The sequence below is a fragment of the Caretta caretta genome, chromosome 13, assembly GCF_965140235.1.
Source record: "Caretta caretta isolate rCarCar2 chromosome 13, rCarCar1.hap1, whole genome shotgun sequence".
NCBI lineage: Eukaryota > Metazoa > Chordata > Testudines > Cheloniidae > Caretta > Caretta caretta.
Window position 1 is genome coordinate 7,388,221 of NC_134218.1, and position 14,089 is coordinate 7,402,309.

Sequence of the window (14,089 nt, forward strand, 5' to 3'; positions counted from 1 at the left end):
CCGTGCAAGGTGCAGGATGGGAAGTGAGGGGTATTGTCTTTCAGTATGGCTGAACGCCCCCTGCAGCCTTCAATTTACATACTGCCAGCAGCACATTGTAAACTGGGGAGCAGTTGGGTTCCACGGTAGGTGGGAAATAGGGTGAAATGGTATTTGGTCATGTGAGTTATGCCCTCCACAATACAATCCGTATCTCTGCATCACAGTGATAAGTGTACTTTAAAAACCCAGGATGTGTTTCTAAGGGCCTGTCTCCAGTGCAGCTGGGCACGGGTAGGCAGGCATGGGCAAGCTGTGCTCCAGCTAGTATGTTAAAAAGAGCAGGGTAGCAAGGGCAGCAGCTCGGGCTACTTGCCTGAGACATGCCCAGGGGGTCCGGGTGGGCTTGTTCTCAAGTAGCTACCCTGAGCCGCTGCCCTTGTTACCCCAGACACACTGCTATTCTTAGCGCACTAGTGGAACGGAGCAAGTACTTCTGTCTACGTGTGCTGGGGAGCACCCTCCCAGCTGCAGTGGAGACAGTCAAAATTACAGCTAACAAAGAGAGACTCTGGGCTCAATCCTGCAAGGAGCCAGAGCCCCAATTTAGCAAAGCACTTAACTTTAAGCACTGCAAATTCTCCCACTGCAATCAAGGACCGGGGCGGGGAGTTAAGGGCTTTGGTGGATCGGTGCACCTTACGGGATCATGCCCTGTGCGTTTGGAACTCCCATGGATGTTAATGGGAATTCCATGTGCTGAGAGCGGGACGGGGCCTGTATCCTTCACTTGCTCTCTTGAAAATAAAAGCTGGTGGCATTTTGTGTCTGGGTAACTTGGAGTACCCAAGACTCTCAGGCTCAGATAAAGGAGGACTGTTGTGTACTTTGTACAGCATGAACCTGAGTCCTGCTCTCAGCCACAGGTCCTCCTCCCGCTGCCACACATTCTGGGACTCAACTCTTTGTGTTTACAGAGGATATTTTTCTTACCTTGAATCCTGGCATTCCTGGAGGACCCGGAGGGCCTGGGGGGCAGAGAGCTGGACACTGCACAAAACAAACATTCGTGGGTTTAGCTAGCACAGACAATGGAGCAAGGTGGGTGTCATTATTATTGAAGGGGAAAATATGCTAGTCAATAATACTAACACAAATACCTAGCTCTTATTTATTGTTTGCAGGGTTGCTGTAGCCAGGTCGATTCCAGGACATGAGAGAGACAAGGAGGGGGAAGTAATATCTGTTATTGCACCAACTTCTGTTGGCGAGAGAGACAAGCTTTGGAGCTACAGAGCTCTTCTTCAGGTCTGGGAAAGGCACTTAGTGTGTTAACTGCCCCATTCATCTTGAATGTTCTGCTGTGTAACACTGAGGGCAAGTCTACACTTAAAACGCTGCGTGGGCACTCCTGTAATGCTTTCATGAAGACACTCTAAGATGAGGGGAGAGAGCTCTCCGGTCTGCATCGTTAATCCACCTCCCCGAGAGGATTAACTCTCCCGCTGACATAGTGCTGTCTACGTGGGGGGTTAGGCTGGTATGACTACATTGCTCAGGGGTGTGGATTTTTCACACCCCTGAGTGAAGTAGTTATACCGATATAGGTCTGTAGTGTAGACCAGACCCGAGTACCTTTCCCAGACCGGAAGAAGAGCTCTGTAGCTCCAAAGCTCATCTCTCTCTCACCAACAGAAGTTGGTCCCATAAAAGATATTAACTCCCCCACTTTGTAGCTCTTATAGCACTTTTCATCCATAGAACTCAAACACTTTACAGAGGAGGCCAGGATCACTATCCCATTTTACAGATGGGGCTACTGAGGCACGGGGAGTTGCCCTAGGTCACCCAGCAGGCCAGTGTCAGAGCTGGGAATAGAACCCAGATCTCCTGAGTCCCCGTCCAGTGCTCTATCCACTAGGCTACACTGCCTCCAAAAAACCTGAACATTTCATGAAAAAAAAAATCTACATTTTTCAACAAAATTTTAGAAATGTTCAGCCCAGTTCTAGTTATTAACCTCCAGGTTTGCTTCCTGTGATGCCGGAATCTGTTCTGTGGCCTAATTAGCGGGTCTGATTAACACATGAAAGAGGTAATGGCTGTCACTTCATACTCTTTTCAACAACAGGAGAGTATTTTCTCAAGTCTAAACTTAGCAGGTGGCCTCGGGGGCTTGGGAGCAAAACATGAAACAAAACTGGGCACACGAATGGATTCTGTAATCCAGGCTGCAAAGCCCCAACTCAATTTTAGACATCTCCTATGAACATATACCTAGGAACTCAGGACTGGAAGGGACCTCCTGGGTCATGAGTCCAGCCTCCTGCTATCACAGGCAACTCCAGCATAGAATCCTGTTCATAAACTTACCAAGCTCCATCTCAAAACTAGTTAGGTTATTTGACCTCACACCTCTGATGATTAGAAAACCTTCGTCTTTTGCATCACCCAAGCCAATCACCTACTGTACATGTCAATGGGAGTTGCATACCTGAATCCAGAGTAATATGGTCTCTTCTAGCTAGACTTCCTAATATTGTCTGTGACCCTGGCTGAGTCTGGAAAACATAGGGCCTATAGACATCAATACTCACTTCCATGGGCTTTGAATCAGGCCCCAAACCTCCTTATTCTAAACAGAACAAGGATATTTACTTACAGCAGACCATGTCCACTGATCTTGCTCTGCTGAAAACCTGGGGCTTAGTCATGCAAACAGTTAGGAATACACTTAGCTTTACACCCATTTGAAGTTGTATTGATCTCACCTGATCAAAGGAAAAGCTCACACAGAAGAGTTTATAGGAATGGGAATTTACTTAAAAATGAAGCAAACTATCAGATTCTCAAGCTGTGTCTGGCCTGCATAGGAGAGTCTTCTAGAATTTCACAGGGATTAAATCAAAAGCTGTATAAAAGTTTAAGGGGATTCTATAGCTAGTACTTCAAACATCTATAGAAAATAAAGAATAAGATCTTTCTATCGGGTTTTTTTTTAAAACCTTTGTATATAATTCTGTAGCAGGGAGATAATTTTCTATTAAATTCTATAGCATGGCCTAAAAAAATTACCAAAAAAAACTTATTTTCTATTATATTCCATAAGTCTTTTCCATAAGACAGTGTCAACAAGATAGAAGCTTTTTTGGTGTACTCTAATTAGGAAAGCAAAGAAGCTGTCATAACAACAGCTGTGAAATCTTGAAATGTCACTTATATTGCTCATTATCTTAATGTCTGTTTCATTCCTTTGAAATAAAGAAATCAAGACATTTGCTCAAAAAGGAAAGAACAAACAAGGCTTATGCCCATGGGAACAAGGTGCCGCTGCCCATGGAAATAAACAGCAAAACAAATTTGACCTTTTCTGTTTGAAACAGCTGCATGAAAAATGGTCTTCCCTTATGAAGTGCTAAAACTTGTTTTTATTAAACTGGCATGGGATCAAACATATGCAAAATCAACACTAGGGAAGCAAGGATCAAATTGAAGTAAAATGACAAGGAATATCCTGCAACAGCACTAAAATATCTGCATATTTGAAAGAGTCCAAGGCCCTGATACGGCAAATACTCATGCACCTGGAAGACATTATCCACACAAACAGCCCCATTAATTTAATGGGATTACTCTCATAGATAAGGTGTTAAAACAGACCTATGTTCGCCCAGACCCATACATAAAAAAGTGTTTAAGGAGTTAAGTTAAAAAATTGTTTCTACGATATAAAGAAAAACCTACCTGAAGGTCCCCGCCACCATCAGGAAGAACCCCTGGAAGACCCTATAACCCAGAACATTTGACCTTTTAAATATATCAACACAAAGCACCAAAGGAAATGTTATCTCCAGAAAACATATTTTATTGACACAGATATTTTCCACTTCTGTATTGCCCCTCAAAGCACTTCACAGACATTCATGAGTTAGCTAGGTCAATATATTTACACTCCTTTTACAGAGAGGTAAAATGGAAGCAGCACTAGGTTGAATGGCTTGCCTGAGTCACACAGGGGCAAGATGGCCAGGGCCAGGCCTATGAGCCACTTACATCCTCCAGATAAGGATGAAGCAAGGTCACCCACCTCACCTCGGTGGCAGAGTTAGCAACAGAACTCCAGAATCCAAGAGCCCTGACAGCTAGTCACATGCTCTAACCACTAGACCATACAGCTGCCAACACAATAGCTGTGGCTTAAGCAGAGCGACATAGAGGTGTGGTTATATCTGCAGGATGTGGGGAGGAACCACGTTTTCCAAGGAGTAAATTTTCCAGAGGGAACCCCAATTCCATTTTCCCAAGATTGGTATCTTCATGAGAATTTCCCCTTATAGGGGTGGGACTTTCCACTCATTGTCCAGTGCAGAAGTCTTTAAAGAAGACCCATCTCCTCAGTTATATGTAATTACCAACCACCCTACCCGCACAATTACTCCACTATACACAAAAGCTAGTTTTAGGATATGTCTGATAGAAACGTAACCCACGCTGACCCAGCATGGCGTCCGTCCTACTCTTGGGGTGGCTGGTGGTGCGCACAGTGGTGGGGAAGCCAAGTACAGCCATAGCTAACAGAGGTGGCTGTTTTAGCTCACACAGTAGAGGCTCATGCTTTTAGATGCAGAAGTTAAATCCCAACAGCCAGCAACCCATACAAGGGCATGGCATTACAAGAACACAGGGTCTGATCTAGTCCATCAGACTGTCGCTCCATCTAATACAGGCTCTTGTCACTGTCAGGGTAAGCAATCCCTCCAGACAGGGAGCTAGACATCTTCACAGGATCATCTGAGGGTGTTCAGCACCTCACCTGATCAGGCCCCAAGACCAGCTGTTTTTGAGGAATGCGAAGAAAAATCCCGTAACAATATGGCCAATCACACCATGGTTACCCGGGAGGAAAAATCTTGCCAGTGATCAGTGTATGCCCTGAAGCCACATGGCATTGTATCATGCCCCGTACCCCCAGCATCAGCAGGAATATTAAACACTCAAACACAGGAAATAAACAGTCATTGCTTTCCCTCTAATGCAGCATTTCTGAAAGGAGGGTCCGGGAGGGTATCCCAGGGGGGTCCGTGGGCCCTGCTGATCAATGCCTCCCTCTCCCTCCCATACCTTTCCCTCTCCCTCCCAGCGCCTCCTGCACAGCGGGGAACAGCTGTTCAGTGGCGTGTGGGAGGGAGGGGAAGGAGCAGGTGCGCTCGGGGCAGGGAGGCAGAATCATGTCCAGGGCCGCTGGCCCCGCTGATCAATTCAGCGGCCTGCAGGAGGCACTGGGAGGGAGAGGGAGAAGCGGGGATGGGGCGTGCTCAGGGGTGAGAAGAGGAGGGGTAGGGGAGAAGCGGGACGGGAAGAGGTCAGGCGGGGGCGGGGCCTGGGGCTGAGCAGCGGGTTTGGGGGGGTCTGCAAAATTTTTTAAATCAAAATAGGGGTCCTTGGATTCCTAAAGTTTGAGAACTGCTGCTCTAATGCATTGTTTTTAGCTTGTAGAGAACACTTCAACTTAAGGGGGGAGTTTGAACCTAAAACAGCACAAAAAAAAATGCAACTGTCCTGTCAGCTGCTTCCATGGGCACAAGAAGATGACTCCAAAAACCACACCAAGTTTAACTTTCTTCGTGCTTATTACACGGAAAAAATCGCAACTTACTGGAGGTCCTGGAGGTCCAGGCTGTCCTGGGAATCCTGGAAGACCTGATGGTCCCTAAAAGGAGTGAGAAATAATAAGAATTTCCATATACACCCTCTATAGAATCTCTCGGGGGGGCGGAGGGGGGGAGAAGAGTTCACTGAAGGACCCAATCCTGTTCCCACTCAAAACAACAGACGTTTTGCCGTTCAATCCAACGGGAGTGGGGCAGGCCCCAAATACTATATATGAGATGAATGAAGATGAGGTGGTTTTCTTGGGACAATTTCACCATATTAACAACTTGAATGAAAATCTGAAAAGAAATTAAAGTGATATCACGTTTATTAATGCGGCATAAGGGGACATGTCTAGAAGAGGACTGAGCCCCGGTGTCTCTTCCTGCAGATGCTTTTGTGCCTGCCAAAGGAATTGCAAGGACAAATCTGAGTATTTGCACCTTCATTCCTGCAGTCAGAGGCATAAGTCCTCAGGACTTGCCCTTCGAAATGTGAATGCAAATTTTGTGGGGGACTGCAAAAGGAAGATTTGACCCAATATATTAAATAGCTTCATGCCAGTGACACACTTGAGCTCCAAGTGTGAGAAATCCCTTGCCACAAAGAATGGACACCATTGTCACCAGCTAACCTGCACACATGTGGCATGAGAAACAAAGCCTCCATTTGCAGTTACAGCTTACACACTCTGTAGACTTCAATCACTAGAGGGCAAGATGACTGAACACACTTGAGTAGCTCTGGCATGGTGGCTGACACATACCCACTGCACTAGCCAGTGCAGGGAATGGCACCTCCTGTTGGCCTATTCACAGAGCAAGTGTGGCATCACACTCTCATTAACCTTCCCAAGTGCAGCAAGAGGCCAGAAATAGACCTTGTTCTTCTGTGGCTGCAGGATGGTCAATCAACGGGAATTAAACAGCAAAGGAAACTCACAGGTGGCCCCTGAAGTCCGTTTCCACCCGGGAGTCCACTGGCTCCTGGAGGCCCCTGTAAAATAGAGTCAGAACATTACACATGCTGTTACCCAGGAGACCTCTCACAGTACAAAAGCAAACGCTTTACACTCCTCATCCTTCCCACTCAGGAACTGGCCCAATCTTACACCCCGCTGGCCTGACGCTCCCTATACAAACACAGACACTGCCTGGCTACCTGTGCCAAGAAGGATCCCCTTTCAGGGGAAAGCAATGAAACGTTCTCACCAGTTACAAAGCTGCTGCACCCTGTGGCTGCTCTAATTCACATCAGTGGCCAAACTGGCCTCCAGCAGTGTAAAGGTCACAGCAGGCCACCCTTAGCCAGGGCTCCACACCCACTGGACTTAGCGCAGCTCAGAGCACTCAAGGATCTGGGTCTGTGGGTGGGTTTTGGTGAAAATACCAAAGTAGAACACAAGCAATGTAATAATTTAGACCAGGCCTCAAAAAGGGGGTTCACTCTTAAAACTTAGGTCAACCTAGCTATGTTGCTCTGCAGTGTGAATTTTTCACACCCCTAAGCAATATAGCTAGATTTTCCCAACATTCTAGTGTAGACCAGCCCTGGGAAAGAGGCTGCTACTTACCGGAGGGCCTGGCAGTCCCTTGCCCTGAAAACAAAATTTAAAACAAAGAAAGATCATTTGGAAACTGACCACACAAAGAGTGGATCATTGTATCAAAAAAACACTTCCCCCACCCCAACACTCCTCTAGCCCCTATTATTCTAATTTAGTCAGAAAGTGGAGCCAGAGACAGTTACTGAATCCTAGAGTTGTCGTCTGTATTTTCCGTTCACTTTTCCTCTTTGTTGCCCATGGGCTATTCTCTGCTCTAAGATTCAGCCAGGGACCCATCAACGGGTCATGTGCACATATGAGGGGAGAAGTATAGCCTCCCCACCATTTTTTCTAACCTAGTTTTCTCTACAAATCTTTTGCTGTTGAGAAGCCACTTCTCTTGGCACCTGGTAAAAGCTACATTAAAAGAAAACCACCTCTCTGGGGACATGAAGAAAAAAAAATACCATCCCCGACAAAATAAGGACTATGACCAAGTTAATGTTATGTGACCGAGTTATGTGGCCGGCTGCTGGCCCGTAAACACAGAGTTTAAGATGATATCGAGACCTCATAGATTCCAAGGCCACAAGGGACAACTGTGATCACCTAGTCTGACCTGCAGTATAACATAGGCCATATCACATGTGTGTGAGGTATGTTATCCCATCTCGACTGTTCTGACCTTGGGAGCGGACAGTCTATTGAAACTGACAAGCAACTGAAACGCTTGACTCTTGGTGCACCTTGATATTCTGCCTCCTGGTCATAAGAAGAGAGGACCAGCAGGACCAGCGGTGTCTGTAGCATGCGCTAATAATGTTGCACACTGCATTAGTCATGCCTGTTAGCTCCCTGGGCTGAGAAGCTGGATTTTTAATACCATAATAGTCACCACCTTGGAAAAGGCTATTTGATTTTTCAGCATGAAGGAGCCATGGTTTTTTAAATGCAGTATTTCAGTGGAGAAGTTATATCCGGAATTAAACACACGTCCATCATTTAACTTCCTGGTAGGCTTTTTGCGGGGCTTTGTTACCAAGTCATCAGTACTGATCAATGTGGATTTAGCTCTAAATTTTTCCATACCATTTGTTCAAATAGCTACGGTTCAATGCGACTCCCTGGTAAATAAAGAGATCTTCTAACACAGCTGTGTGGATTTCAGAATTATTATAAAATCTCTGAGGATGCTTAACCAGCTGGATGGTTCAACAGGCTGAATGTTCTGACAGCTCCTTTTTACAAGCTGGAAAAGACCTTATATTGCCCCGTGCAATGCCAATGAGTTAGCATATGTCCACTGTTGACAGGAACCACACTGGGTAATTTATAAATGTTGGGCCAAAGCCCACTGAAGCAATAGAAAGTCTCCCACTGACTTCAGTGGGCTTTGGATCAAGCCCTTGAAGGCTAAAACTGGTTTTATGTATTTTAAATATATATATTTTATATAACACCCTCCCCCGAACATCTCTACTTGGTACATGATCCCTTTTCATTTCTGAGCCCTTATATTTGGTTCAAGACAAGACCCACATCTTTTCTTCCCCTGTGATCCGACCCTCACAATGAGATAGCTGTCATCAAAATGGGCTTTGCTAGTACTTTACTATGGGGAATTCTGCACCTTTATTACACTGCACAAGCCTGCACATTCTCAGAGTTACTTACAGCTGGTCCAGGTGGCCCTGCAGGTCCTAAAGCACCCTGTAGAATTAGAAACAACAGAATATGAGTTAGCGGGTCAGGCCTCTTCACAGAAGTAAAAAGGGAGTTTCCAATCCAGATGTCAGCCTGCTGGCTCATACCATCCAGAACTCACCAGATCATAGGATCACCTTCCCCTGGGGAAGTTCAATAGCATCTTACACCACACACATGGAAAAGTGAGACTCAGTTCACAGACCTGAATAAAAGACCCTTTGACATGTCTGATTAGTTAAATGATTCAAGAACATTCTTGATGCTCAAGACAGAGCCCCCAGGAACCTCTTCCCTACTCTCTTAGAAAATCTGTGAGCCGAGATTAAAACATGAGACTCCACTAAGTGAGACTAAATATGGGGAACCACAACACACAACAGGCCCCAGATTGGTCACTGGGAATCTTTAAAGTTTGCTACAGATATAGCAAATCTCACTGGCTCTCATTTGAAACATCCTGTTTCATACTTACTTCATGCTGTGGACGAGAGCTATATTTGAAATCGTTTACAGGATCGGGACCCAACTGTACTGCATTTTATTAATTCATACATTTCTCCTTCAAGCAAAGATGTTTAGATTTCATGACTTGTCTGTTTTTGCAGGCTACTCTGGTGTTATTTCCCTTTTGCTTTTGCATTCCAAACCTTAAGCTTCATTTACAGTTTTCTGAGAATGTTTGCAATCTTAAATTTTACTCTAAAATCAAATCACTGAAGTTGCTAAATTCCTGCCTCATTACAGATAAGACAGACAGCTGGGCTTTTTTAATCCCTTTGCTGTGTTCTGAGGGTGCCAATTCTGGAAAAAGCATATGAAATTAATCATTGGTTAATGCTCCAAAGCAGACTAAATGGAAATGGAAAATGAATGAAGAAAACACTGTTCCCTGCATGGTGATTTTACAGCCACTGAACACAATGAGTTACAGAATGGCAGGCCTCCTGTAACTTAATCCCTGCCCTTGTTGCCATGTGAAATGACAGGAAAGATTTGGGCTTATTCACATTGGTGTTGAGGGCAAACACATTCCCCTCTGAGTAAGGGACTGTGCTCAGTGGTGGGTGCTGAATCATACAATTCCCCAGACGTCTTCCCTACAAATATCTGGAGACTCAGAGGGCTTATCTAGAAGCACAGTGCAGTACTGACTATAAATAAAACATTAGCCAGCAATACGATAAGTCTCACGGCATAGATGATCATTCATACTAATGCCACACCCAGCGGACTGTAATGTCAAACAGGGTTGTCATCCCCACCTTCTAAAAACTGGCAACAGGTTTGTATTTCTTTGAGAAGACTCCATGACATCTTTAGTGACCCTGGAGTCTTCACTCCTGCAGGCTGGGTTTTGCAAAATTTTTTGGTGTGCCAATATGCCCAGGATCAGCCATTTGACTGTGTAATTAACCTACCTTAAAATCTACACTGTACCGGAACAGTCAGCAACAAGCCTTAATGCAGTAACAGATCCTGGAGCTTGAGGGAATATTTGCACTGCACACTAAACCGAGGCTCCAAGTCAGGTTTGAGCCCAAGCCCCCCTTCCATCCACACATACCTCCCCCCCCCCCCCGATCTGACTCCAGTCTGCAAGTATTCAGGACCCAGGTTGCGGGGGAAGATGGGTCAGAGCCCAAATCACACTGTGACTCAGGTCCAAGCCCTGCCATTTTGCAGTGTGGACACAGGTCAAGCCACAGACCCAAGTCAGACGTTCTGCATAGTGCACTGTGGATGTTAGCATGGCTGTAAGACTCAAGTTCAGCAACTGCAAACCCAGGTTCACAATGCAGTGCAGAGGCTTAAGCGAGGGCTTGGAAACATCCAGCCTGGGTCCCATAGTCCCGGGCTTACAATGCAGTAAATGCACCCCTAGTTAGCTATTACCAGTCTATTGTCATATCAAAAAAATGACCTTCATCAAGACATGCTTTTGATGACACCAGTAACAATGAAGAATTCCCAAGGAAATAGCATGGTATGCTCCTAGCAAATGAAGAATTCAGAGACATTTCTGCGTGGCATACTGATGCCTGAGTGGGACTTCTCCCATGCTTAGGCACGGATGTAAACCTTGCAAGATCGGGTCCTAAAATCCTAATTCAATTTCTAAAGGGCTAGATTGTGAGCCCCTAGTGTGGAGCAGCCGTTGCTGTTGTAGAAGGAGGTAACTACAGGAACCAAAGGTTATCTTCCACCATGGAAGGTGGGGACAGATCAGGGAATCACATGCTTGATTGCAGGTGCTGGTTACTACTGTGTCTGATGAGGTTTAAATACAAGCTCTCCGTGCTTTAGATCACCCTCCCCCTGACAAGTACCCCCACTGATATCAACACTGTTATTAATGTGAGCAAAGGGCCCGCAACCAGGCCCAAATGAACTGCCTAAGGGGTATTGCTGATCAGGACCAGTTAACAAAAATGGTATTAGCAATAGCTGAATGTATAATCCGCCAGCCCTGCCACCCGTGCTGAAGAAGCTGCACAGCAATGGAAGACCTCAACCCATTTCAGAACCATCATAAACCAACAATAATATTGAAAGGCAAATAACGTGTCACCATGAAAAAGGGGGTGGGTCCAATATACAATCCGATATACATTAAACCTGAAAAACACCCCAGTGGCAGCTTCTCCCTTGCCTTAGGGCTGCTTTGTGCCACTCTGTCTGCCCAAAACAGCCCTACAGTGGCATCCTACAGCAATACAGCTCCTACAAGACCCTCCTTGGAGACAGTGTAGGGGGCACGTGCAGGGAAACCAGAACTTGGCTGGGGCTTCCCTACATCTCAGCAATTCCCAGCTGCTGTATCAGCCCCGCAGGGACATTGATGGCCACTCTAAGGTACACCCAAGGACCAGCCCTGTGCACAGCCAGACCAGGATCTGAGCAGCACAGAAGGGAGCTCAAAGCCTCAGTCAAAGATGTGGGTCAGTATTTTCAGGGGCCTTTGGGAAAATGGGAAGGGGAGAAGCTGAAGCAGACCTCCTGGGGAAGCGAGTTCCACTCCCTAAATGCACCTGTATCTACCAGGGAAAATGGAACAGTTTACTTCTTATCTCAAATGACTGGCGCACACAGGATCGATGTCTACAGAACATAACTTAGGAAGCTGCGAGGTACCCAGGAACTAAAGGTTTATACAAATCCATGCATAGGAAATGCATGGGAGTTCCACAGAAACCTGCTTCAATGTGAATCTCTGGGTATTTGGGCAAAACCTCAGTAGCAGAGTCTTTTTAAAGTTTTCACCACCATTGTTAGTCTTAGAGAACAATTTATTGGTCCAAGTAATACACCATCTGGCCTTCCCACGATATTGCTACCACCTGGGAAATGAAAGAGCATCAGGAGACCAGCTCTCATGTTATTTCAGTGCCATCAATGGCTCCAGAAAGCTTGAAAAAGTCAATGAAATGTGTAAACACACAAATAGTAGACCCCACGCCCGACCCTCTTTTCTACTGAGAAGAGTTTCTGCTTGAGTTTAAGCTGACTGATGTTCTCAAAGTTCTTAGCCTATTCTTAACCAGAAAGGAAGGAGGTTTAGCTGTGACGGAGTGAGGAAAATACAGCCAGACAGCTGACAACAGCACGTTGACTTAATTATTCATTTTAACAAGCATGAGGGAGGAGGAGGAGGAGATGTGCCACTCTTATTCAACGTGAGTTATAGTGAGCTCATTTTTTGTTCAATGGCACCAACACAGGCCTCACATTGAATTTTTCTATGCTGCGTTGATGCTCACGACACGAGATAGAATGGCTTTGTTCTCCAGCACCCACAGCTCTTTACCTGCGTCGCTACTATTGTTCTCAGTCGCTGCGATTCCAGGGAAAAGGCAGAACTCAGAACAGTAAACGGGGAGGTGACAGACTCAGACACACAAGAAGCGACGTATTTATTTATAGGACATTTTAAACTTAATGCTCAGCCAGTAAAAATCACCATCCATTTACACAGAAAGCCCCATGCGAGTGGAGTGCTCGTCTGTTACATTCGCGGACCCTCAGGATCCGATTGCCGCAGGGTCACAAAACGCTTGCCCAAAATCCATGCCCAATTTGCACATGCAGTTCCCATGAGGGCATACACAAACGGTCGATTCTGCCAGTGTGTATGTGTAATTGTGCATGGGGACTGCATGCACAAACTAGAACCACCGCACATGCCACGGTGAACTTAGCCCCCGGGTTTTCAGAATTTCACCCACATAATTGCATACATAGGCCCAGATATTGAATCGGGTGGCATGCATAGAACCCCTGTGAAATTGCCAAAAGAGCTCCCTTGTCCTCCCAGCAACTCCCCAGGGAAAGAGCGTGAAGGTCAGGTTCCCACTTGAAGAGCAGCCTTCGCGGGATTTCTTCCTTGTCTTGGGGAGTGTGTCAGGCTGCCAGGGGTGCCTTTGCACTCCACTTGCCTTGGCTGTTATTCTTTTTTTATTTTTTTTTGGGGGGGTGGTGTATTTTTTTAAATGCACAGTTTAGAAATGGGTGGGGGGGAGGGAAGTGAAAGCAGAAGCATAGACAATAAATTGCAGGTGTCTCTGAGACAACACTGGCACAAATGCACCCTAACAGCCCCATTACCTTCTACTGAGGAATTTTGTGTGTGTTTGGAGACCAGTCCGTCAAGAAATATAGCATCTTTTGGAGCCTGTCAAATTAGGCTGGGATGAACCAGTTCTGATAAAACTCTCGCATGCCACCACCCAAAACTTACTGAACCAGAAGTTATTTTTCTATGGGCTAGGATTTTTTAAGGGGCCTAAGGGTGCATAACTCCTCCTGGATCCTTTAAACATGCCAGTCTTAGAGTTCAGAAGATTTATGATAACTTTCACTGCATGTTCTCTTTCATGCCTTCCCACGTCCTGGTCCAGATTGCTGTCAGGAGTGGAAGTACTTAAATATTATGGCCACGTATTTGGGTTCCACAGAACATGCCTGGGAAATGGAAGGGACCTTTATTTTCAGAGGGATTTAAAAGGAAGCCAAAGGACCCTCACTCATGGTTAAAACTTGGCACCCAATCGCTCAGCCAGGAAGCCATTATTTTAATTCAGAACTATTTCAGGGGCATTTTCTGAGTTTGAAAAGAGTCTGAAATTATATCCAATTCAGAGTGTGATAACAGGACAGATAGAGCTGGAAAACAACTCAGTAACTGCTGGTCAGAATGTCTACTTGGTG

General features: G+C 45.7%; 1 protein-coding gene across 1 annotated transcript in view; it reads right to left on the reverse strand.

Annotated features, from left to right (window-relative positions):
- The window catches only part of COL9A3 (collagen type IX alpha 3 chain), a 70,581-nt gene that overhangs the window by 36,813 nt on the left and 19,679 nt on the right, over positions 1-14,089 (reverse strand). The window contains exons 6-11 of the mRNA XM_048820859.2: positions 8,852-8,887; positions 7,205-7,228; positions 6,574-6,627; positions 5,636-5,689; positions 3,724-3,765; positions 973-1,029 (exon numbers count right to left, since the gene is read on the reverse strand). Coding sequence (XP_048676816.1) covers positions 973-1,029; positions 3,724-3,765; positions 5,636-5,689; positions 6,574-6,627; positions 7,205-7,228; positions 8,852-8,887 — 267 coding nt within the window. The remainder of the gene's footprint in view (positions 1-972; positions 1,030-3,723; positions 3,766-5,635; positions 5,690-6,573; positions 6,628-7,204; positions 7,229-8,851; positions 8,888-14,089) is intronic.